Here is a 25,412-nt window from a genome sequence, read left to right as displayed (position 1 = left end):
TGAGTTGACTAGCAGTAAGGGTTTCAGAATATCGAGTAAAGTTTAGTTTTCTACTGCTTAATTTATGCCCAAGACTACATCTGTGCATAAAGGGATGCATCTGATTTTGTATTCAGGGATAATTGGTGGTTTGATTTGAGCACTGTTAATGAAACTAAAGTCACAAATTGTATGTTTAAGGTACTGTGATCCTTTTCTGAAACTCAAAGCTTTCCTAGACTATAACATTAACCTTGGTCATCCTTCTTATTCACGTGAGCTCCTGGGCACGGGTAGAAAAGTATGGAGGGATCAGAGCATAAGTATTCACCATAAAAGGAAAGAAAAGGCACATGGAGGAGTGTGCTGTGTGGACTAGACTCCCCATAGGAAGACAGCACACGAGGAGATGAAACAGGAAGAGGGCCAGAGCCAACTGGCCAGGGTTTCTCATTCCAGTCAGGGAATCCAACTGCTTCGCAATTTAGCCCTGCTACCTGGAGATGTTAATTTGATATATGTGCCACTGCAACCCTTATTTCTACAGGGTGAAGAATTAATTCACTTAGATGGAAAATGTTGTCCTGAATGCATTTCAAGGAATAGTTATTGTGTTTATGAAGGAAACGGAAAATTCGTGAGTATCAGGCTAATAACCAAAGATGATTTAAAATTAATTCAAAATTAATCTAATGAGAGGACATTACCTTCTTGTTTCTTTTACCCATGCCTTTGTTCAACAAATGTTATTGTGCACCTACTATGCACCAGGCTCTGGGGATGCAGAAGGGAATACAACAGGCAGAGTTCCTGCTGTCTTGGTGGGGCATACTTTGTGGTATAGGGACACAGAAAACACACACACACACACACACCACATATACTACACGTCAGGTGCTCCGTAGAAGAATAAAGCAGTGCAAGTGGGCCAGACAGTAGCTGTGCAGGACGGTGGGATGTAGGGGGTGTGTTCCTTTATATAAAATGGCGAGGAGGTTTCTCTTACAGAAAACTTTGAGCAGAGCCTGAAGGGAGGGAGCCGGGTAGATGTCTAGGAGGAAACATACCAGGAATAGGGATCAGGAAATGCACAGTCATTGAGATACAAGTGTGTTTGGCATGTTCAAGAATTTGGAGTCTGGTGGGAACTTAGTGAATGAGGGAGAAAGGCATTGGCCATGAGGTCTGGTAAGTAGCCTAGAGACCACAGTTCTTTACCCTGAGGCAGATGGGAGCTGTTGGGGAGTTTTGAGCAGAAGAGTGCTGGGCTCTCCCTTAACTCATGAAAGGACCACTTTGGCTGCTGCATGGGTGAGTGACAGAAGGAAATGAAACTGGAGGTAGGCGATCTGGTTAGTGGGGTTTTGTAATGGTCCAGGCAAAGGGCAATGGTGGCTTGGCCTAGGCAAGAAGTGGTGCATTTGGTAAAAAGTGACCAGGCTCTAGATTTATTTTGCAGGTAGCAGTGACAAGGTTTTGTTTGATTACACGTGGGGTAAAACTCTATTTACTAAGGTTTTATTTTGCCCTCTGTCTGTACTTTTCTATTACTCAAAGGAAATACATTTATCTTAATCTTTTCAAATTTTCTGAATTTATGTAGCCCATATTTTTCATGTTGGGTATTGGAATGTTGATAAATTCATTATGTTTTTTAAAATATGCCAGTTGGTCATAAAAACAACTGCTTCTTTGACCGCAGAATAGGATTACAGTAGTACCCACTTATCACAGAATATGTGCCAAGGTCCCCAGTGGATGCTTGAAACTGTCAGTAGTACTGATCCTGACTGGCATCAATTGAAACACATTTCTGTTCATGTTTTCCACTGACAGTTAATGCCTTTTCCATCTTAACTAACCACTTATCACACACTATGGCTGTAACTTTTGCAGTTTGAGCTGCAACAGCAAAACTAGCACAAATTTGTTTTTACTTCTTCACAATTTCATAGATAGATTTATTCTTACTTTAGACCTTAGCAACCTCAGCATAAATTTTTTTCTTTCGTTATTAAGTCAAGAACTTTCATCTCTTCACTTAAAGGAAGCACTTTGCAGCTTCTCTTTGGCATATCCAAGTTGCCAGCATCACTACTCTTGGACTTTGGGGCATTATTAAGTAAAATAAGAGTTACTTGAATATAAGCACTGTGATACTGAGATAGTGGCTCTGATAACCAAGATGGCTCCTGAGTAACGGGCAGTGGCATCTACAGCGTGGACATGCTGGACAAAGGAAGGACTCAGGTCCCAGGCAAGATGGAGCCAGACAACTTGAGATTTTCATCATACTACTTAGAATGACATGCAATTCAAATCTGATGAATTTTATATTTCTTGAATTTTCCATTTAGTATTTTCCCACCATAGTTGACCGGGGTTAACTGAAACTGCAGGAAGTGAAACCATGAATAAGGGGGAACTACTGTCTACAAATTAGGAATAAAGACTTTGACTGGTGAACTGATTCCTCCACACTTTTTTTTTTCCTTTTTTTTTTTTTTTTTTTGATTTGGGTAAATTACATCCATCAACCTTCCAGTGTTTCTGTACATTCTGGGGAGGCAGTATTGTATAGTGTTAACAGCGCAGGCTCTAGGTTCAAATCTCTACTTTGCTGTGTACTGTGATCTTCGGCAAGTTACTGAATCCTCAGTGGAAACTAGAGATAACAATAGTACTTACCTCATGGGGCTGTCGAGATGTTATGTGTGAAGCACTTAGAACAGTGCTGTCTTGGCACGATTTTTAAAAAGCTGAAAACATCGGCATATTATTATTTTGCTGTTGGCATTGTTTCCTAGTGATAGATCACACTTTAGTCATTCTCATTTCCTAAGAATTTAGGAGGTTTTAAAGCCTCCCTATAAATGTTGAATTTATATTTTCTCATAGTATCCATTTTCCTACTCATTTTTGGAGATAAATTAAACTCAGTGAAAGTAAAGAAAACGAAGTTATTTTAAATAAGTACAAATCTCCATCATGCTCTGGTACCATGCAAAATTCAAGAATTTGCCCTTGCAAGTTCAGGTTCCTTGACCATAAAGTCCTTAGTGTTGAGGGGAATTGAAACTAAGTACTCAGGCACAAAGTGAGAATTCAGAAGTATTTCCTAGGTGTGTTGTTTTCATCTCAGATTAGTATGCTTTTCTTGTTTTTGATAAGATAGATTTCATCTCTATTCATAACCAATAAATAAAGTTGCATGTTACCTGGTAAAAATGGATAACTCCTAATGAAAAAATAAATAGATCAGCCTAATAGTGTTTTTAGTGGCATAATAAAGACATTTCTCTTTGTTCCTAGATATCCTCAAATGCTAGTGAAGTTAAACGTATTCCAGTAAGTATAGCTTTTTAACTTGTACATAGATCATTATAAAATTGTTTTATGTAATGATCTGCATGAAATATCATGGGGAAAACGTAGTACCTTAGTATTTTTAACAGTCACATTTGATGGCACTATGACCAGAAATTAAGGGTCTTAATGATAATTCAGACTTTGATGCATTGAACTTTTGCTCTTTTCTTTAGCCAATTGTTTTAGGCAGTTGATAAGTAATACTTCTCTAACCACAAGCTCCTACATAGATTCTTTCCCTTGTGATATTTTTCTCTCCCTGATTTTTTTCTGGCCTAGAAAACTCAGTTTAACCATCGGTAGAGTTTTATGTACTGCAAAGTGCTGAAGAAAGAGCTTCTTGGGTTTGCAAGCATTCATTCCCCAAATAATCCCGAATTTGTTCTCTCCAGATTGTCTACAGGACAGTGTTATATGGTTTCTTTTAAAGGGAAAATGCAAGCGTTTAACACAGCAATTTTACAATAAGGGGTCTGATCTCCAGACGGGTCTGCTTTCAAATGGAAGAAAAGCACTTCTGCCTTCTCAAGATAGTATTGCTCAGTTTTGTAACATTTAATGTTCATTTTGCTAAATACTGTCACATTAATTGTTTGAGATGTTCAATGTCTGCTGACTTAATAAGCATTTTATAAAATTGTTACTTTAAAATCTGCTCTCCTGTTTTCTCCTGTTTCACCTCCCTCATCACCCCAATACTTTCTGGTAAGAAACTCTGTCTCTTTCCTGTAAGCAAAAATGAATTGTTCTTCACAATTCAATTTGGAATCTCTGCCGACTACTAATGTTTATTTTCGTAATTTGCTTGGATGAAAAGAGTATTTTAGTGTGTGAAAGCTTAGGGCACATCTACAGCCCATTAAAAGTAGGCCTGCAAAAGTTTTACTTTTTAGAATATAATGACTCAACTGTTAACTCTTACTGTGGTAACCATAAGGAAATTCAGGTTTTTAACTAAGTGTCCCACTGTTATTTTAAAGATTGTATTTAACTCACCTGCTAATCACTAGGTACATTGTAATCTCCTTTGATGTTTTTGGTGAAAGAGGTTGAGAAACAAGTTTTAAATGCCTTTTACATATTCTATTAGCCCTAGAATACTTTCACAGCTTATCTCTGAGTGTGCCTAAAATATCTCGGCTGGTGCTCTACATTGAAATAAACCCATTATGAACAAAGAGAGAGAAATTCTGTCTTTTTAAATTTAGGACTCTTTTGCTGTTGTTCTATTTCAGAGTTAGATTTGGCAGAGTACTGATTAGCTGCCTTCACTTTGTCCTTATGGAAATTGTAAGTTCTTCAGCAGCAAACTCTCTTCGGAATTACTGTACCCCGATGACAATGCTGTTCTTCACTTTTGTACGTAGGAGGGAGAGAAGTGGGAAGATGGCCCTTGCAAGGTGTGTGAGTGCCGAGGGGCTCAGGTAACTTGCTACAAGCCCTCTTGTCCACCATGTCCAGTGGGCACACTGGCCTTAGAGGTGCAGGGACGGTGCTGTCCAGACTGCACATCGGGTGAGTCCATGTCTCCTCGGTTTCTACTGAGATAGTTTTACTGCCAAAAAGCTCAGAGATTCTCTTCCCCAACCCCTCGCTTCTTTTTTGTTTAGTTAACCAATGGGTTTGTGTGTTTCTCCATAATTTTTCTAACAAATGATGCTAATTAATCCTTGTCCATGTAATTGCCAAACTCAACAGATTATGAGCATGTGACCTTGGGCAAGTCATTGACCCTCTTTAAACCTCAATTTTCTTGTTGATAAAATATGCCTTATGTATCTTGTAAAATTATTGTGAAAATCAAACAACATGTTTGAAGACTTGTAAAGGTAAATCTGTCTTCTGTTGTTCAAAATATAAAAATAATTTCTCAAAGTGTATTATGGGTGTTCTTTGTTCTTAAGGTGAGCTATTAAACAGATGGTTCCTTTTGGAGTTCTCAAATGGGTTTTTAAAGTTTACAGACTCATTAATTTTTTCCAAAAGACAATTTTGTCTACTTGTTCTGCAATTCTTTCAAATCACCTGGGGTTGAATTAGTTCCAGTTAATAATTGTTGGCAGGCACTGGAGTTGCTCTGGTTGAGTAGTAATTTGCCTATAAGCTTAGTCTCTTTTGGAGAAGTGGCATTTTCTTCCATTCATATTTCATAATTAATTGTTTTTATTCACAGGCCATAATTTTCATATTGGCAGTTGCTCTTGTTGCACTCAACTTATTTTGGCTAATCGCAGTGTTTTTCTGGAGAGTTTATCAAGGAAAAAGCAAAGCCACTTTATGGCTTAATTATGTTACCTTCACCAAAGGGCTCTCTGGGCTTTCCAAAACAAACATTTAGCATATTATGATGCACTATATATACCGAAAATCAGGTCCTTGACAACTTCAAAACCTGAAAAAAGAAGTCCCTTGCTGGTAATTACCACTAAATTCAGTGACAACCCTAATTACTGAAAATGAGATTTGAAATTTTGGAGAAAAAGAAGAAAATGAGTTGCATTTTTCTTAGATAAAAATAACTTTTTAAACATTGTAGGTTTTATGTCTGAACTGTTTGTACATGTCGAAGCTTAAGAAGAACATCGGAGGTATCATAAATTATTGAATCTGTTTAAATCATACATTATGGAAGTAGTCATTCCTGTTTCTTGAAGTGTTCCAGCAGGTAGAGGCTGTTCTTCTAGTATCTTCATGTTGGGACTATGGGAGACAGTGATGAATTTCAGACAAGGAAAACTTCCTTGCAATCTCGCATTGAAATGCTTCTTTTTTTTTTTCTTAGAGAAATAATAGATGGAGTTCACTGAGTTCTCCCCTTCTTTGTGCTTGATTTCAGTTCATTGCCATCCAGATTGTTTGACATGCTCTCACTCTCCAGACCACTGTGACCTCTGCCAAGATCCCACCAAGTTACTGCAGAATGGACGGTGTGTGCACAGCTGTGGGCTGGGTTTTTACCAAGCTGGCAGTCTCTGTTTAGGTATGGCTCTGAGTGGACAACCCAGAGGTGGTGGTGTGTGGGAGGCAGACTCATCAAAGATTGTCATTCTTAAACTGAGGCTCAATATTGCCAAGGAGGGGGTCATGCATGCAGCATGTTTTTGAGATGCACAATGTCTAAAAACCTCTAGAAGGTAGTAACATCATCTATAGGTTACTTGCCCTCTCTACCTGCAGGTCTCTTTTTCTGCCATTTTATAGGTATTTTGGTGCTTATTGGAAGACAGGTGATGTAGAGGTTGTTAGGTAGTCATAGTTGAATTTTTTTTATTTTTGAAGACTTTCAAGGATAGTAATATCATCAGGATACCTGGGCTCCTTCCTTACTCAATTAATCCAGGATAGAAACTTAGAATTGACATAGACCTTCAAGATCATTTACTACAGCTTTCTAATTTTGCAAATGGGGAACTTGTGGGTCAGAGAAATTAACCAACTTTCTCAATATCAAACAGATAGTTAGTAATAGAGCTTATCTCTTATGGGCTACCAGAGGATCCAGAATGGGTTTATGTGCATTTCTGGATGCTACTTCTGAGAAGGAGACCTTACTTGGGAGAGTTGACTTGGTTGATGTCAGATCGTAGTTACTATTCCCTTATTTCTGACTTGTGATGTTAATTATCCATTTAAGAGTGTGTAATTAGTCAGGTGTGGTGGCACATGCCTGTAGTCCCAGCTACTTGGGAGGCTGAGGCAGGAGAATCTCTTGAACCCGGGAGGTGGAGGTTGCAGTGAGCCAAGATTGCACCACTGCACTCCAGCCTGGGCAACAGAGTGAGACTCCGTCTCAAAAGAAAAGAAAAAAAAAAGTGTGTAGGTTTATACCTGATTGTGAATATTTAACCTCTCTCTGCTTCCATATTCTTTTTATTATTATTATTTGAGATGGAGTCTCACTCTGTCACCCAGGCTGGAGTGCAGTGGCATGATCTCAGCTCACGGCAACCTCCACCTCCCGGGTCCAAGTGATTCTCCCTGCCTCAGCCTCCTGAGTAGCTGGGATTACAGGCATCTGCCACCACACCTGGCTAATTTTTGTATTTTTAGTACAGACAGGATTTCGCCATCTTGGCCAGGCTGGTCTCAAACTCCTGGACTCAAGTGATCCACCCACCTATGTCTCCCAAAGTGCTGGGATTACAGGTGTGAGCCACTGCACCTGGTACTTCCACATTCTTATCTATAAAGTGAGGGTAATTCCAGTACCTTCCTCAGAGGGTGGTTATAAGGACCAGGTGTTTTAATACATGTTAAGTGCCTAGACTGATGTCTAGGATACAGCCAGGGATTAATAAGAGTTAGCCACTTTTATTATTTTTGTAATTATTCACTCCTCCACACTTTCTTTCCTAATTCATATAATCTTCAACCTTTTTGAAAGTTACTTATATCTCTTTCATACAGTATTGGTGGAAAGGGGGCAAGAGATCTTGCCAAAAGGTTGCGTGACAAAGATATCGGGGGCTACTGGATAAGAGGAAAAGAACACAGACTCCTCAGCCAAACTGCCTGGTTTCAAATGCCAGCATGTGACCATGAGCAAGTTGTTTAATCTCTCTGAGTCTGTTCCTACTCTGTAAAGTTGGGATTAATAATATCTACCTCCCAGGGTTGTTGTGAGAATTAAATGAATTCATATATGTAAAGCACTCAAACAGTGGCTGACATGAACTGTGTGCTATACAGATGATGGCTGTTAAAATTATTTGTCTGCATTTTCTGTTTGGGACCTGGAGCCTCAACATTGGGCTGTGTAAGCACTGGCATGGGGGTGGTGTCTTTCAGCTAATCAAATGATCCCTTTCTCTTTCTTCAACATTATCTGGAATCAGCCTGCCAGCCCCAGTGCTCCACGTGTACCAGTGGGCTGGAGTGCTCATCCTGCCAGCCTCCCCTGCTGATGCGACACGGGCAGTGTGTGTCTACCTGTGGGGACGGCTTCTACCAAGATCACCATTCCTGTGCAGGTAATCTCTGGCTGGGTCACAGCTGGGCCAGCTCCCAAGACAGCTCCGCAGCCCTGACCCCACCAAGTGATCTGGGGCCACCAGGGAGCTGTAAGCACTTTTTCCAATACGAGAAGAAACTCTGAACAAGACTTCTGATGGGATGAGGAGAACAGTGTATTAGAGGAATGATACATGCTGAGATGTTGTTTTAATAATCTTATTAGGTTATTAGGTTCTTATCAATATGATTTAGTGGACTTATATGCCTACTTTTATTTTATATTTTTAACTGAGATCTAGTTGAAATTCTTAATATCATAATAGTCTCTTGAGGTAGGAGTAGTCATAATATAACTTAATTTGTTTATACTTGGCCATTTTTTCAATAGAGTTTACAATTATAAGTTTAAAGAGTAAATGTATAAGTAATTTTTTAAATGCAGAAATGGAAGATGGGGGTTGTATTAGTCTGTTTTCACATTGCCATGTAGAACTACCTGAGACTGGATAATTTGTGAAGAAAAGAGATTTCATTGACTCACAGTTCTGCATGACTGGAGAGGCCTCCGGAAACTTACAATCATGGCAGAAGGCAAAGGGGAAACAAGACACGTCTTACACGGTGTCAGGAGAGAGAGAGAGAGAAAATGAAGAGGGAAGTGCCACTTTTAAACCATCAGATCTCATGAGAACTCACTCACTGTCACGAGAACAGCATAGGGGAAACCGCCCCCATAATCCAATTACCTCCCACCAGGTCCCTCCCTCAACACATGGGGATTACAATTTGACATAAGATTTGAGTCAGGATACAGAGCCAAACCATATCAGGGTTAATGGTGAAAACAAAGACAAGGGGCAGAGATATGAGTTTGTCTTCAGGAGAACAGATAATTAGATGTGCCCAGAAACTAAGGCAGGGTGTGTGGTGGCAGGGAAATCTGAAAAGGCAGATGGACCAGGGGAAGGTCTTGGATGTCATGCAAGGGAGCTGTGATAGCTACTGTCTGCAGCTAAACATAAGGGTGGATCACTGATGAGAATCAGAAGGTGGGCCAATTTGAGGGGCAGCTGATATACTCCTCTCTTTCACACCCTTGGTTAGATTTTCAGGAAAATCATTTGCAGGTAAATGATTGAGGTTAAAAAGGCTACGTTCATGGTATTAATCAGATGTGCAGGCTAAATGAGTACTCGGGCCATGTGCAGGTCCTATGTGGAGGAGGCTGACAGTCCTCTCCATTCCAGTTCATGGTCAGAAGCGGAACTCATGGGGTTGTGGAAACCATGTTGAAAGGAAACACTAATTCTGTTTATGCCGCAGTGATATGAGTGTAGCAGGGCCTGTTTTGTGATCAGTCATGTTGTGGAGTATGGAAGGCAGAATAGCTTCTGAGTTTGACTTGGAGGCTCTTTGATGTCTATAAGAATATCTCCTACATGTCTATATCCTCAGCATCAAGGGCTACACAGAGTTCTCAGCATTGTTGAACAAGTGTATGATGAATGAATGAATGAGAATACTACCACTTGGTGGTCCTTCAAAGACCAGTGTTTCAATAGAAGTCTCAGCCATAAAAGAGAAAAGAACCCTTAGTGTTTATAGCTTATCATGTTCTGTTTACCTGTTACTTTAACACAGGTTAAAAGTGGGCACATGCAAATACCTTTATAAGTGTCTAATGGTTGGGCAATTTAGGTAAACTGCTGAAATTTTAATTTGATGAAATTACTGAATGCCTTTACTCCTTTCTTTTATCCCATCAAAGAGATCTCCTAGCACTCGTGATGGATTTGCCTTTAAAAGGGAATTAATTTCCCCTAGATTTTACTCCTTCCTCTGTGCCACCTCCATCCCCTGAAATACGCACATACCACATACATATGACTTTTTTTGGGGGGAGGGCATTTTCCTTTCTTCCAGGCCCATTGTTTTAATTGGTGATGCTAATGTTAGTTTAGGGCATTTTGAAATGGGTAGTATTTCATTTGATTACTGGTTTATGTAGCTCACTGCTTCACATTCCATCCACATATCCACACACAAATGCCTCTAGTAGAAAGTTGCTGGGAAAATTTGTTCGTGCTCCCTCCAGGGAATTAAACCAATTTGCTTTAGTTCAGGCTGGTTGCATTTTTATGCATAAAATAAGGAGAAAAAAAAAAAACCAGAGGAAAAGGAGAGAGAGAGGATCTTAAAAATTAAAGCTAAAGTTGTGATCAATTTTCATATACTGTCTTGGCACTAAGATCATCTTTCTAGATAAGCTTTCTCAGCTTTGGAAATTTTTGCAATATTCATGCTTGTACCACTTTTGGTGACTTTTCACCACTGACCTTGGAAGTCAGTCACTCAGCTGCTGCTCTTCCAATACGTGCTAAACTTTCCAAAAAGAAGCCTGCCATTTTACGGTAACAACAGGTTTTTCTGGATTGATTCCTTTTGGCAGGGTCATTTATGTGATGATTGGGAAGTTGCCACTTTATTGGCTCATCAAAACCCAAAGAAACTGGGTGCTGTGCTGAGGAAACTAATTACCAGAAATCATCTGATTAATATTCATGTTCACTATGTTGAATAAAGGGCAGAGTGGAAAAAAAGTAGCAGATAAACATGGCTCTTCAACAAAAGAGTACAAGCAGGTAAACCAGAGGGAGTAAAGGAAAACACTTAGTCCTGCCTGAGAATCTTACCCATAAGGACCCTTATCATTTTCTCTTTTCCCTTGAGTTTAGGGGTATATGTACAAGCACACACATGCATATAAACACATGTGCATATATTAATACTATTGTTGCATATTTTGCATGATTAAACTGAATAATGTTGGCCACACGATGCACTCCATACCAGTCCCTGCTTCATTTCCCCTGCCTTCACAACTCCAGAGTTTGATGCTTTGACCACTATACATAAAGGCTTAGCATTAGCCAGTTTTTATACGAACCTAAACTGGAGACAGATGTAGGTTGCCTTTTTTCACAGCAGGTAGGGCCATGGAATGATCACTCTGTTAGTACCCAAAGCTCACATTTTAGTTCTGGCACTCAGACTTCTGCTTTAACCTCTATGTGTCCTTTACCAACAGCTGGATCTGATTAACACCCCCTCTTGCCCATCCTACCCCACTCTTCTTGACTCTGTAGTCCTAGCACTGGGCTTGTACTTTGGTTCCTGCTGCTTGCCCTGCTCTGACCCATTTCCAGGAATTAATAGCCCACCGCTTAATTACCTGGAGACTGATGGGCAGGCTTTATCCAGGTATGGATGCTCTTTGCTCCCCCTCCCCACCTTCCCCACCACAATACTTGACCTGGCACTCTTCCTGCCTGGCTCTTTGGTATCACTTGCCTTGGATTTACTCTATTCCCTCTACCAGGACAGTGGTTCCATTGACTCATCTTAAAAACTCAGGTATTAAATCTAAACTGGATCCAGGTGGAACTCTCCAGGTCCTGAGAACATTCTTCCTTGCTTGTCTTGCCCCTCTTTTCAATCAGTCTCTGTTCCACTCTGGTGGGACCACTGAACTGTGCACACAAATCTTAGATATGAGAGTCCATAAGAATTTTACCAACAACACGCACCATGTAAGATTACGTGAAAATGAGCAACTCATAAGGTTGTAAGCTTTGAAAAGAGAAAGAGTAGGATTTAGACAATTTTTATATGTATATCAATGTTTAGTTTGTCTATTTAAAACTTATTTTATTCACAAAAGCCTGAGGATAGAGCCATGTGTACCTCAGGGCAAATGCTGCCTTCATTCTGCAGGTGCAGATGTCATGGGGAGCCTGGCCCAGTGTTTAAAAGCTTGGACCTGGAAGCTAAACCACCTGGTTTCTTTTTTTCTTTCTTTCTTTCTTTCTTTTTTTTTTTTTTTTGAGAGGGAGTCTCGCTCTTTCATCCAGGCTGGAGTACAGTGGCACAATCTCAGCTCACTGCAACCTCCGCCTCCCAGGTTCAAGCGATTCTCCTGCCTCCTGAGTAGCTGGGATTACAGGTGCTCACCACCATGCCTGTCTAATTTTTGTATTTTAGTAGAAACGGGGTTTCACCATATTGGCCAGGCTGGTCTCGAACTCCTGACCTCAAGTGATCTGCCTGCCTTGGCCTCCCAAAGTGCTGGGATTACAGGTGTGAACCACCACGCCCGGCCTCTTTTTTGTTTGTTTGAATTGGCTTATGATTTCTATTATTTATTACCCTTTTTTTTTTTTAAGACAGAGTTTTGCTCTTGTCACGATCTTGGCTCAATGCAATCTCTGCCTCCTGGATTCAAGCGATTCTCCTGCCTCAGCCTTCCAAGTACCTGGGATTACAGACATGTGCCACCATGCCCGGCTAATTTTGTATTTTTAGTAGAGATAGGGTTTCACCATGTTGGCCAGGCTGGTCCCAAACTCCTGACCTCAGGTGATCCACCTGCCTTGGCCTCCCAAAGTGCTGGGATTATAGGCTTGAACCGCCGCACCCGGCCTAAACCACCTGGTTTCTAATCTTGCCTCTGTCACTTACCTATTCTTTAACTCCAAGCTTCAATTGCCTTATGGGTAAAACAGGAACGTAATATCTGCCACATTGTACTGCCATGAAGATTGAATGAGTAAATTCACATACTCCATTTAGGGCAGCAGTCCCCAACCCTTTTGGCACGAGGGACTGGTTTCATGGAAGACAATTTTTCCATGGACCGGGGAGCTGGGGGTGGCTTCGGGATGAAACTGTTCCAGCTCAGATCATCAGGCATTAGTTAGATTCTCATAAGCAGCTGTAACTTAGATCCCTCACATAGGCAATTAACAATAGGGTTCGCATTCGCTCCTATGGGGCAGAGCTTGGTGACAATGCTTGCTCACCCGCTGCTTGCCTCCTGTTGTGTGGCCCAGTTCCTCACAGGCCACAGACTGAAACTGATCTGTGCCGGGGGGTTGGGAACCCCTGGTTTAGAAGATGGTTCCTGGTGTCTAGAAAGCCTTTCATATAAGTTTAGAGACTTGGGTTCTGCTTTCCATTGTCCTTCTTCCTTGTTCCTTTTATCTCATTTCCCCTTTCATTCTTTTTTGACCATTGTTCTAGGTCCTGAGTACATGAAGCATGTAAAGTAAATAAGATTCACTCTTTGCCTATAGTGAGCTCACAGTCCAGGCAGGTTAGTTGCTGCTCGTGGAGATGTAAAATAAAACAAAACAAACAAAAACAAAAAACCAAAAGCCTTTGAAGTTTATTCTATATTGGAGTGCTGTATGTTCTCAGATTTTGAGATGTAGAGAAGCAAGCAACTGAACATTTTACAGGATTATAAGGGATAGGATTATTTTGAATGGCAACTCTACCACTTGCTGCAAGAGGGCTCTGGCAAGCCATTTAACCTCTCTGAGCTTCAATTTTTTCAACTGCAAAATGGGGATGATATTATCTACTTTAAACCATTATTATGAAGGTTAGAAAAGCTGTTTGAAATGTATAAATACATTATGCCTGGCCTTAGTATGTGGACAATAAAAGGCAGCTATTGATATTATTGAAACCATTCCTTTATTTTTCAACCTATAGAGATAAAACACAAATAGCTTACATTAAGCAAGAAGAGTTTTCTGCCATTAATGTCTCATCTAAAATAAAATCTGCTTTTATATGTTATGGATAAGTAAATATATAGAGAACAGTATACTGTATTCTTTACAATAAATTAAAATCCCTTTTTCTTTAAAAAGGAAAGACAATTTTCTTTAAGTACTCAGATTAAATAATAAGAATCTATGATTATTTGTTTCTTAGCCAATATTGTGACATATTTAGAGGAAAAGTTTATAATAAAAAAACCTGTAACATTTACATCTAGGATGTTGACCTAGTTGACATTTAAAAGCTATGGCCTGAGCAGAGGACCTTCTCAAGTTAATTATTTTTTGGAACTATGGTTGACTGGAGCAGCCAGTCATTTGCAGAAATGAAGCACTGACCCTGCACAGCCAGGTCCAAAGCAGTGGAGGTTTAATGGGTCTTGGTGTTGTGTTCCAACACATGACTTATCCCAGCTTAGCTGTGTACTGGGTGGACCTCTTGACAATGGCACCTATGAAACTACTGTTCTGAAATCCAGGAGCCCTCCTCGCAAGACAGGGGCCCTCCTTGCTCTGTTGGGATGGTCATTGCCAAGGTGGTGTCACCTCCATAGCCCTTGCAACATACCCCAGGATTGGAAGATCAGTCTCAGTTTCATTGCCGGGTCACATACTCAGTTTAGGGGCCCTGCATGTTTCTACCACTGCCTTCACTCATTTTGTTCTACTCTTTACATCCTATGCATTGTTCAGAACTTCTTTGGCATTCTACAGCAATTATGGTCTCTTACTAAATTGCTGACTTTCTCGTAAAGGTGACTTATTTCTTCAAGTGGTACCTCCTGTCTCTCCCATTCTGTTCATGCATAAATATTGGTGGAGCCTCTTCTGTGTACCAGGCCCTGTCCCAGACACCAGAGATACAGAGTGAAACAGGTAGACAACTTCCCTCTAGTTAAGGAACTTAACTTCCTCAATGGGAGGAGAGTGCCTCTAAACAAATAAACAAGGTAATTTTAAATACTTAGATAGTATCGTTACATGAAATTATTATTATCGGTGCTATAAAGATACTTTACAAGGGAATATGATAGGAAATGATCAGTCATTGGGCAGGGACATGTCGTATACTTCTGAATTTCACATGGTGCTAAGTATATCTATGGCCCTTTGGAATAATTTTTGATAGAAAAAATGTGACAGACCATTGCATGGAGAGGAATGAACAGAAATGTACAGGCATGACTAAACTTTGGCTTACATATGACCTATCTTCCAGTTGGCTTCTACTAGTTGCTCCTTGTCCTCAATTTCTGGCTAGTTGTGGCCTCAGGAAAATTACAGACTCTCTATTTTTCTCACTCCTCTTTTTCTTCTCTTTTCCTCATGTTTAACATAGTTGTGTGCTTTATCAGAGTTGGGAAGGTAACTCATAAAATAAACTGTCTTCAAAACTTGGGTCGTGTCCATGGAGTATTTCAGGCCATTCAGAAGGGAAGACAATAGGATTGCCTTCTTAGAATGTAAGTTGTTTTTGAGTAAGCAAGACCCAGTGAGGCAGGTGACAACAGTGTTCCAAGGCCCCTCTCTCTTTGGATATTATATTCATGTACAGAATAAACGGAGAGAAGAGGGAAAACAGCTGGTGGTGTTGTGTCTGGGACCTGAGCTTTGGCAGGAAGCTGGCTGTGTTTGGCATTCGTCTTTGCCACTTCTAGACCTTTGCTGTGTATGCCAGAAGACAAATGACAGAACAAAAGTATCACATACCAGCAGAGAAAGCCTGCCACAGATGCCACAGAGGTTATCTTTCAGACAGATCCCATTCTTCCTGACAAATCTGAACCCCAAACTATTTCAGCTATGGATTACAAACTAGTGACAAGTCTGCCGGCTTTCTGCCCAGTTTGGAAGGCTCTCAGTTATTTTAGCGAGACTGTATGGCACACATTCTTTCTCTTCTCCATTCCCCACCCAAGCGCTGTCCCTGTTCTGCCCTCCCCTGCTTCTATGCTGCCCACAGAGCTAACAGCACCTCCCTGTTAGTGTTGCTGAGATCTGAGCAGCTGTGTTAGTACAGCCAGGAGGTCTGAGAACTCCCCCCATCAAAAGGTTGTTTTGGTTGGCGGTCCCGCCTTTGGCTCTTCAATTTCAGAAGACATCACTGGAGTAGACAATAGGCATTTAATTAGCAGGGGCCACTGGGTGTAGGATTTGGGAGGGAACACAGGGAGTCCTAGCAGCTGTGGGTTTTCAGTGGTCACAGAGGATGAGTAGAAGCTGAGAAGCTGGTGGTCGTGAAAACCCTTGGATTATACCTGTGTTATCGATTCAGGATTTAGGTAGAGGGGCAGGAGATAGAAGAGATAACTTTACGAGATACTGCTGATGAGCTGAATGTCTGGCTTTGTCCTCTGACTTATGAACCAATGAAAAGTCCATGTGGACCTGCCAAAGCCTTCATTGGCTGGGATGTAATTTCCTTTGATTCAAGTTCTGTGTCTACCAAAGACCCTGCTAAAAATTCAAATATGTTACCCCAGACAGGTAAATCACAGCTGTATCACAATCATGCTTAATAGGTTAACAAGCTATTTACCTAGCATGTACCTTAGGGAAAAGGACTACAGCTTTCCTCCCTCCACCATTAGGAAAATTACTAAAATTCTCCCCAAGTACCAAATGAATTTATGTTTATTCCAAAAAGTAATAAAAGTCAATAAAATACAAAGTATAATAAAAAGTCAGCTAAAATTCCTAACTCAAACTCCCCCAAATCACTACTGTTAGTATTTTGGTGTATGTCTTCCAAATTTATAAAGATATCTTTCTGTGTGTCTATAGGCATACACTTTTTTTTTTTTCAAAACTAAAATTGTACTCTATTTACAGTTTTATTGCTTGCTTTCTTTATGTTATTTATTTATTTTTTTTTTTTTTGAGGCGGAGTCTTGCTCTGTCGCCCAGGCTGGAGTGCAGTGGCGCGATCTCGGCTCACTGCAAGCTCCGCCTCCCGGGTTCCCGCCATTCTCCTGCCTCAGCCTCCCGAGTAGCTGGGACTACAGGCGCCGCCACCACGCCCGGCTAGTTTTTTTGTATTTTTTTAGTGGAGACGGGGTTTCATTGTGTTAGCCAGGATGGTCTCGATCTCCTGACCTCGTGATCCACCCGTCTCGGCCTCCCAAAGTGCTGGGATTACAGGCTTGAGTCACCGCGCCCGGCCTTCTTTATGTTATTACTTATCCTTCTACAACATCTTTTTAAAGCTGTTGTATAATTTTCCATCTCTGGCTATGCAATCATTCATTTAGCCAATCCTCTGTGGTTTGATATTTGTTCCTAATTTTTTAAATTATATGTAACCATGATGCAAACAATTTTAGTAGAAATTGTGGTAAACATTTTTGAATCAATTTTTAGACATGTGACTGCTGAGTCCAAAGGTTTATGTATGGTTTTTAAGCTTTTTGACATGGATTAACATATTACACTCTTTTAAGAAAGTTACACTGATTTGTACTCCTACCAGAAATGTGTAAGGTTGCCTACTTGCCAGCACTCCAGTCGACACTAGGTATCACAGGCCTTCTTAAATTGTCAATTTGATTGATGTAAAATGAAATCTTGTTGAATTTTTTCTTTTATGTGTTTTTGGGGTTCTTATGAAGCATGTGGAGTTAATCATGCTCGTCAGTTGATGGCCCATTTTCACCATTGGTCTGGGCCAAGCTATTCTCTTGCTTATTTGTCTGCCTATCCATCTGCCTGTCTGTTCCTTTTGTTATCATGCCCTATTCCCATTCCCCTTCTTCCCAGCTCCCCTTTTAAATAACTACACTAATGTGATTTAGTGTGTACTTTTGTATGCCTATGCTTTTATTGTTTTGTATGCCTGGGTAGATATTGCCTTCGTTTTTTGTTTGTTTTGCTTTGTTTTGTTTTTGAGATGGAGTCTCACTCTGTCACCCAGGCTGGAGTACAGTGGCGTGATCTTGGCTCACTATAACCTCCACCTCCCAGGTTCTAACGATTCTCCTGTCTCAGCCTTCTGAGTAGCTGGGACTACAGGCGTGTGCCACCACACCTGGCTAATTTGATTTTTGTATATTTTTAGTAGAGACAGGATTTCACCATGTTGGCCAGGCTGGTCTTGAACTCCTGACCTCGAGTGATCCGCCCGCGTTGGCCTCCCAAACTGCTGGGATTACAGACACGAGCCACCACATTCGACCAGATATTTCCTTCTTTCTTGACTTTTTTTTTTTTTTCTCACTAAGCACTGTTTCTAGGATGTATACATGTTATTAGGTGGTGCAAAAGTAATTGCAGTTTAAAAATATAATGTGCATGTCTCATCCAGTGCATCTAGTTGCTGCTCTCCTGTTTGGTTTGCATATCTCCCGCTTTTGATGATGCCGAAGATTTTTTTTTACGTGTTTGTACTTTTTTCTATTATGAAGTTCCTCAAGTACTTATGAGTTTTCAGAATATGTGTAGACCAGACATTCCCATTGTAAAGCCTTCAATTGGCAAAGGAAGGCAGTAGCGGGCAGAGGCCCAGTCTGGGAAGGGACAGAATGTTGGAGTAAAAGGATCAAAAATTGTGATGGCTCAGATTTCTTTGGAACTTCTTTTAAATTAGCCTGGAGTTTCAGCATCTCAGGCAACCAGCCTTGGCCTCTTGTGGGGCTGTGATTGGGGAGGGGGAAGGAGTCTTTCAGGCATCAGGGCCTCACTAAGGTATTTCTAGTCACTTTCAAAGAGCTTTGGCGGTTGTTTTGTAGAGGTTGCAAGGAAAGAGCTTCTAAGTGTGAAGCCCCTGGGAGAGGCTGGAGCTCCTTCATACAGCTGCTGGCCAAATCCCTGCAGGCTGTAATTCTTCCCTTCCCTTCCCTTCCTTTCTAAGTGAGCCAACCTTTCCTGTAGTCTTTTCCATCCTTCCCCCTTCTGTCTTGTGTTGACCTTTAATTTTCTCTCTTTAAAATTACTTTGCTTTTGACAGCAGTTGAGACAAAATGCAGATCCCCCCATGCCATTCATATGATCACACCCAACATTCTTTGCTTTTCCAAACTTGTCATCTCTCCATGTCCTCGTGAATTAGGTACAACAAATATTATTATTTCCGCTTTACAGATTAGGAAACCAAGTAACAGTGAAGTTGAGTTCAAGACAGAAACAATTTGTCATCCAGCAAGAGCTTCTTATTGAAAATTTACCCTCCTGATAATACTTCAAACCTTGGCGAGTACTACCTAGTCATTGTGAGATCAGAATGAAAGCTGGCAGTTGCCACAAACTGGATAAGAAACAGAATGAAGGAATTTGATTTGCGTATATCACACCTGCTTGTGCCTGAAGTTTGGGCTTTTTCTGTGCAGTTGTGAGGAAAAACATCTTGGCAGTTTGCAAATCTGAACTGCAGCCTCACTGATGAATCTCAGAGGAACTACAGATCAATTGTGCTAATTCTCTGGAAACTTACTCCAGACGGTCACAGAAAAGAGCACACGGGTGTCTGTATCCACTGCTCTGGGTCTGGGAAGGCTTTGTGGAAAATAAGGTGATTATAGGAAGTGCTTTTAATGTTTCCCTGGAAAAGGGCTGCATTTTATTGTTAGAGAGGTATAGCTTAGCAATCTTCTATTTCAAAAGTATCAGATACTAAAAGAGGTGTGCTATTTTTAGAGTAGGGTTTCAGTCAAGAATTGCAAAAAGAAAAGTAATTTGCTCCTTTTCATTTTTGGAATGGATTGCTGAAGAAGCCCACACATGTCTGGTTATGCTTCAGAAAAGTCAGGGACCTTACCAAATAAATTATCTGCTGCCTGTGAGATAAAAAGATAGCTTTCTCTTATTCACCGTCTTTCAAAATTTATTGCCACAATGTTCACAATATGTCATTCAAACCCTGTGTGATCTGAAATGTATCACTAAGAGAAATTATGGTGAAAAGTCAGGGAGTGACCTCTTATTTTTTATAATAACCCAAATATAATTAAAGCCACATTTAAGAGATAATCTGTGGTAGCATATGTTCAGTGTTAGAAATTAGAAATCAGTTGCAAACACAGTGGGATTTTCCCTAAATCAGTAGATGATAGCTGTTCTTGCCACACAGGGGAAAATGGGTAACTATATGAGAAGATGGGTATGTTAATTTGTTCCCCTCTCTCTCTATATATATATACACTAATCCTCTTTATATATATATTTTAAGGTATACAACATGATATTATAAGGTGTGTATATATATTTAAGGTATATAGCATATTATAAGGTGTATATATATACACCTTATATAAAATATAAATAAAATATAAGGTGTATATATATACTTAGCCTTATAAAATATAAGGTGTATTAAACATAAATATATATTATTAGATATATATAAGGTACATATTTAAGGTATACAATGTGATATTATACAGTGTATATATACACACACTTTTTATAATGATGTATATATAAATATATATACACACCTTATATTATATTGTATACCTTAAATATATACCTTATATATATAAATATATGTATAAATTATATATACACCTTATAATATTGTGTTGTATACCTTAAATATACACAATACAATTTATTTTAAAGAAACCACAGTGGAAGTATATCATTATAAGAAATGACAGCTCAGCATATTCCTGTGTTGAAATAAAAATTCCTTCTGCTGTTGGGTCTGGCCATGGAACATGTCTTTTACGTAATATGTAAAAAAACAGTAGGACCACTGTGATGTTCGGTACTCTATATAGATGCAGCATCAGTATTTATCATCATAAGCAGATTTAGACTTCAGCATTTATTAAGTACATATTACAGCTTCAAGTTTCTCTTAAGTTATATCTTAAGACTATGACCTTGTGGTGAGTTGCTTCCATGTAGAAGGTAACTAAAAGGATGAATCCCCCATAACCAATTTAAAAAATCTGCTGTACATTCATTTAGCCTACACTTAATGAGTACTGACTAGGTGCCAGGCATCAGTCTGGATACTGGGGGTTTACGATGACTAAAACGTGGTCCCCATTTGGGAGGGTATTGAATTCCATTGAAGATTGAATTCCATTGAGATTGATTCATAACTGAGTAAGTTAGTACAGTAGGATAAATATAATAAGAGAGGCATATGCAACACATTGCAGGAACATAGAGAAAGGTTATTAGACAAGTTTAGCAAAGCTTCACAGAAGTAGTGACAACTTAGGATATATAAACGGGAAATTAAATATAAACAGGATTTTAGGAGCTAAGGAAGGAGCTGGAGACGCTGTGGGCTGGGCAAATCCTGTGTAGGGCATCCAGAACTCACAGGTGGGCACATGGCACACGTAGGGTGCTCTGCTTCATAGAATTGGTGTGCGTGGGGAGATAGTGGAAGATGGAGCTGGAAAGTTAAGGAGAGCTCAGTTTGTGGGGGGCCTGAATGCCATCCCTAAGTCTGTTGATTGAGGCCATCCTGCTCATTCTTGGGTCTCTGTCCTGATTGGTAACACCAAGGGTATAGTAAAAATATCTAACAAGCAGTATGGCACAGATGCACATCAGAGAGAAGGAGGAGGACCCCCAGACCTTCTCTTGTGTCAGACCTTTTGTTTGTGGAGCATGATGTCGGGTGGAGATTCCGGGGATGAAGCTCAGGGTGACAGCCATTTACCAACCAGTTTGAAAGTATTTTACTATTTTAACAACCAGTATAACTGCATGTCTGTGCTGCTCTTCAACCAGTCGCTGAAGAGAGCTAGGGAGCTATGCTTTCATTTCTTATCTCCTCTGCACATCTGGACAAAGATGATTTCATCCCCTGCAGATGTCTTGAGTTACTTTCTTTTCTCCCCACTGCCAGAATGAACTCCCTAAAAAGCAGAAGTGATCATTCCACTGCCCTAATTAAAACTTTCCATGGCACAAAGTCCAAGGTCCGTACCCTAGCCCATCTGAACTTGGAAGTCTGACCCCTGTTGTCTTTTTAGCCTCACTTTCTATCCATCATTTCCTTGGCACTTATGCCCAGTGCAGTTGGTGCAATGTCACCAGTGCACCCAGGCAACAGAGTGTTCTAAGTGTTCCTGCAGCAGACCTCAGATAACGCGGCTTACCTGTGGCCAGCTGGGAACATGCCTTACCCGCGTCCTTGTGTGCTTCTATTGGATGTTGATGTATCAACTTGGCATAACTTTTTAGAAATGAGAGCAGATTTTCTGTTTGTTTGTTTTGGTAATGACTTTAGATCAGCTCCAGAGTGAGTGAGGCGAAGGGATGAACAGTCATTGACTCTTCAGATGATGACTACAGTCTGTAATCAAAGCGTCGTAGAATACCTGAATGCCAGGCAGATTTCATGTGTGTTAAGGGTAGAATTTTTTACTGAGATCTTTGCATCCACATCTTTAACTATAATTTAGTACCAAGTAAATTATAACTAAAACTTAACCTAAGCTTAAGGATAAGTTTATCCTTAAACTTATCCTGCATATGGACAGTATTCTCATGTAACATTTATAAAATATACATAAGGAGTTAAATATAAATGAAATTACTTAAGAGACATTTGTAAAGCACAAGCAGTGTGCTTGGTACAGAGTTAACAAAACAGAAATAGGCCCTGCCCTCATGGAGCTTACGGTCTCACAAGGGAACCAGGTGATACATAAGGAAACTTTCCTTTGTCTCCGCTTCCCACTCCACTAGTCCAAGTCCTCTCTCACCTGGGTCATGCAGTAGACTCCGTGCTGGTCTCCTGCTTGCTAGCAGGTCCTTATACCCTCTCTACATGGCAGCCAGAGAGTGGTTTGAGACATCTCAATCAGATCTTCTGTCTGTCTTGTGTGAGCTCATTTATGACTTCACGTGGGAATTAGGATAAAAGTCCTAATTTCTTTCCTTGGTCTCCAAGGTCAAGTTTGACCAGGCCTCTGCCTATGGCTGCAGCCATTGATCATGCCATGGCCCCCCGCTGTGCCTCGCCAACTCCAGCCATAGGGGTAGCCCTCAGTTTCCCCAAACACACGTACTCCTTCCCTCCTCGAGAGTTGCTCGTGATGGTCCCACTCCCTGTGGCTGACTACCTCTCTGATCTACAGTTGGTCCCCACCACCCCCACCACTGTTACTCTTTATTGCAGAGCCCTTTCTAGCACTTAATGCAATTCGTAATCATCCCTACCGTTTTTGGGGAGAAAAAGTATCTGAAATTAGGACTTGCTTGTGCAATTTAGAACTGAGAAGAGAGAGTTGGATCTTGAGGTTTGCAAGGCAGATTTCCTTCCTTCTGCCTCCAAAGGGATGCCTACTTGAATTACTAAGGTAGGGTTACAAAGCTGCTTGCAAGCAGCAAGACATTCATTCTATCTACCAATTTTGGTAAGAATCAATGCCTCTGCAAACTAGTTGGTGCTCCCTTGTGAAGGAAACATTTTAAGAATGAGGATGATAGGGGTTAGCCATACAGCTAGCCAAATTGGAAAAAATTCAGTTATTCAGAATAGGTCCTTCTGCAGAAGTGCTAAGGTGAAGAGGGAGCTTGAAGAGTAATCAAAAAAAATCAAATGCTGAAGGGGAGAACATTTTAAAATCTTAAAGGAGCAAGTTATAGTAAGAAATTGAAGGTATAAGAGAAAAGCAAGCTGTGTGAGTTCTTAAGACACATGTTTAGGACAGATAATACTGGGGGGAAAGAGCTAGAAAGGCAAAGTACAATAGATGTCAAGTAGGACTGGGTCCTCAGAAAGTTGGATCTGGAACTAGAGTCCAAGGTATCCTTCCTCAGCTGATTCTGATGGTGCTGCAGTTGGGAGGTGGTGATCCTGCGGATACTCCGTGGTGTGATTACAAAAGGCAAGGGGGTGGAGGACCATCTCATTTCATTAACCAGTCCATCTTTCTCTAGACAGTCATGATTTCCTTCTCTGTAAATCTCATTTCTCAAAAGCCTCTGATTTCCTCTTCTGAATCTCTTAGCAATACTTTACTGAAGTTGTACTTCTGGCCAATAGAAAGAGTTCCTTGGAGAAGCGGGTGTCATGTTTGTCCTGAGGTGTGAATATGTCAATAGCAGTTTAGGAACTAAGGAACAAACTGACATCCTCCTTGTGAATTCTAAAACATTTAAAAGAAAAACAATGACCAGTCCTTTCTGCTGTAGACTACTCACTGATTTTGCTGTTTGTCTGCAGTCTGCCATGAGTCCTGTGCAGGTTGCTGGGGCCCGGCGGAGAAGCACTGCTTGGCCTGCAGAGATCCCCTCCATGTGCTGAGAGATGGCCGCTGTGATAGCAGCTGTGGAAAAGGCTTCTACAACAGGCGGGGCACCTGTAGCGGTGAGTGCTGGGTTGCGATGCCGACGTATCCTTTCCTTGTTCTCTTCCAGCATCCCTTGTTGTATTCAAATCATAGCACACCAATGTTTCTTTTACTCAACATATATGTGAATAGCTGCTGAGATTAATCTTTGATTTAGATGTGTAGAAAACACTTTTCACCAGTGAGATTCCTCTTAACTACCCCACCAGTCTGCTATGGTTGGGGTGCTCATTCTAGCCTTGTCCTGCAGATGAAGATAGTGAGGCTCAGGTGGCCTACTCAAGACCCACAGCTGGAGGGAAAGGAACTGGGCTCCCACCCAGACTTTCCTTTCCCCAAATCCCAAAGTCTCTATCAACACCAGACTGCCTTCCAAATGTACGTGGGGACAAAGAGACTCTTAGGCCAGTGGAGGGCTGACCCACCTTTGGTGTTGGTGCCACTGGCTTAAAGCTGAGCAGTTAGTATCCATTCTACCTTAACACCCGTGGCTATAGCAACGAGAGTTAACCCAGCTTAGTGCTTCCTTGAACCAGGCACAGTTCCAAGTGCTTTATAAACATTAACCCACTGAGAGGCAGGAAAGTCAGGAGAGAAAGCATGACTTTCAGCACGTTAGTCAATCTCTCTGCATGTCCATTCCCACTTGTGAAACGGGGATGTTAGTAGCACCTGTGGAAGACACAATAACGGGCTCCCAATGATGCCCTTGTCCTAATCCGTAGAACTGTGGTGTGTTCCCCTGAATGGCAGAGAGGACTCTGTAGGTGTGATTAAGTTAAGGATCTTGACGTGAGGATATTATCCTGGATGATCTGGGTGAGGCCCCGTATAATCAATCACAAGAGTCCTTATATGAGGGAGGCAATAGAGACGAGTCAGAAAAGTAGGGTCGAGGACGGGACCAGAGGTTGGAGTGATAGAGTGAAGTAAGGAAAATGCCTTGAGCATGCAGGTGACTTTTAGAATCCAGGGAAAGGCAAGGAAACAGATTCCATCCCTAGAGCGTCCAGGCAAGGAACAGATTCCACCCCTAAAGCTTCCAGAAGGAACCTTGATTCTAGGACTTCTAAACTCTAGAACTATAAGATGGCAAATTTGTGTTGTTTTAAGGCAAAGAGTTTATGGTAATATGGTAATTTGCTACAGTAGCCATAGAAAATGAATACACCCCCAATTCAGAAAGCTGTCGAGAGGATCGAGTTAAGATATGCAAGCACTTAGC

At 40.8% G+C, this 25,412-nt stretch overlaps 1 protein-coding gene across 1 annotated transcript in view; it reads left to right on the top strand.

The window, feature by feature from the left end:
- The window catches only part of FRAS1 (Fraser extracellular matrix complex subunit 1), a 449,198-nt gene that overhangs the window by 192,156 nt on the left and 231,630 nt on the right, over window positions 1-25,412 (top strand). The window contains exons 10-15 of the mRNA XM_015138463.3: window positions 527-616; window positions 3,292-3,327; window positions 4,716-4,863; window positions 6,185-6,328; window positions 8,184-8,318; window positions 24,061-24,204. Coding sequence (XP_014993949.3) covers window positions 527-616; window positions 3,292-3,327; window positions 4,716-4,863; window positions 6,185-6,328; window positions 8,184-8,318; window positions 24,061-24,204 — 697 coding nt within the window. The remainder of the gene's footprint in view (window positions 1-526; window positions 617-3,291; window positions 3,328-4,715; window positions 4,864-6,184; window positions 6,329-8,183; window positions 8,319-24,060; window positions 24,205-25,412) is intronic.

This window comes from Macaca mulatta, chromosome 5 (genome assembly GCF_049350105.2).
Source record: "Macaca mulatta isolate MMU2019108-1 chromosome 5, T2T-MMU8v2.0, whole genome shotgun sequence".
Lineage (NCBI taxonomy): Eukaryota > Metazoa > Chordata > Mammalia > Primates > Cercopithecidae > Macaca > Macaca mulatta.
Note: the sequence above shows the minus strand (reverse complement) of the source record. Positions and strands in the feature narration are given on the sequence as shown.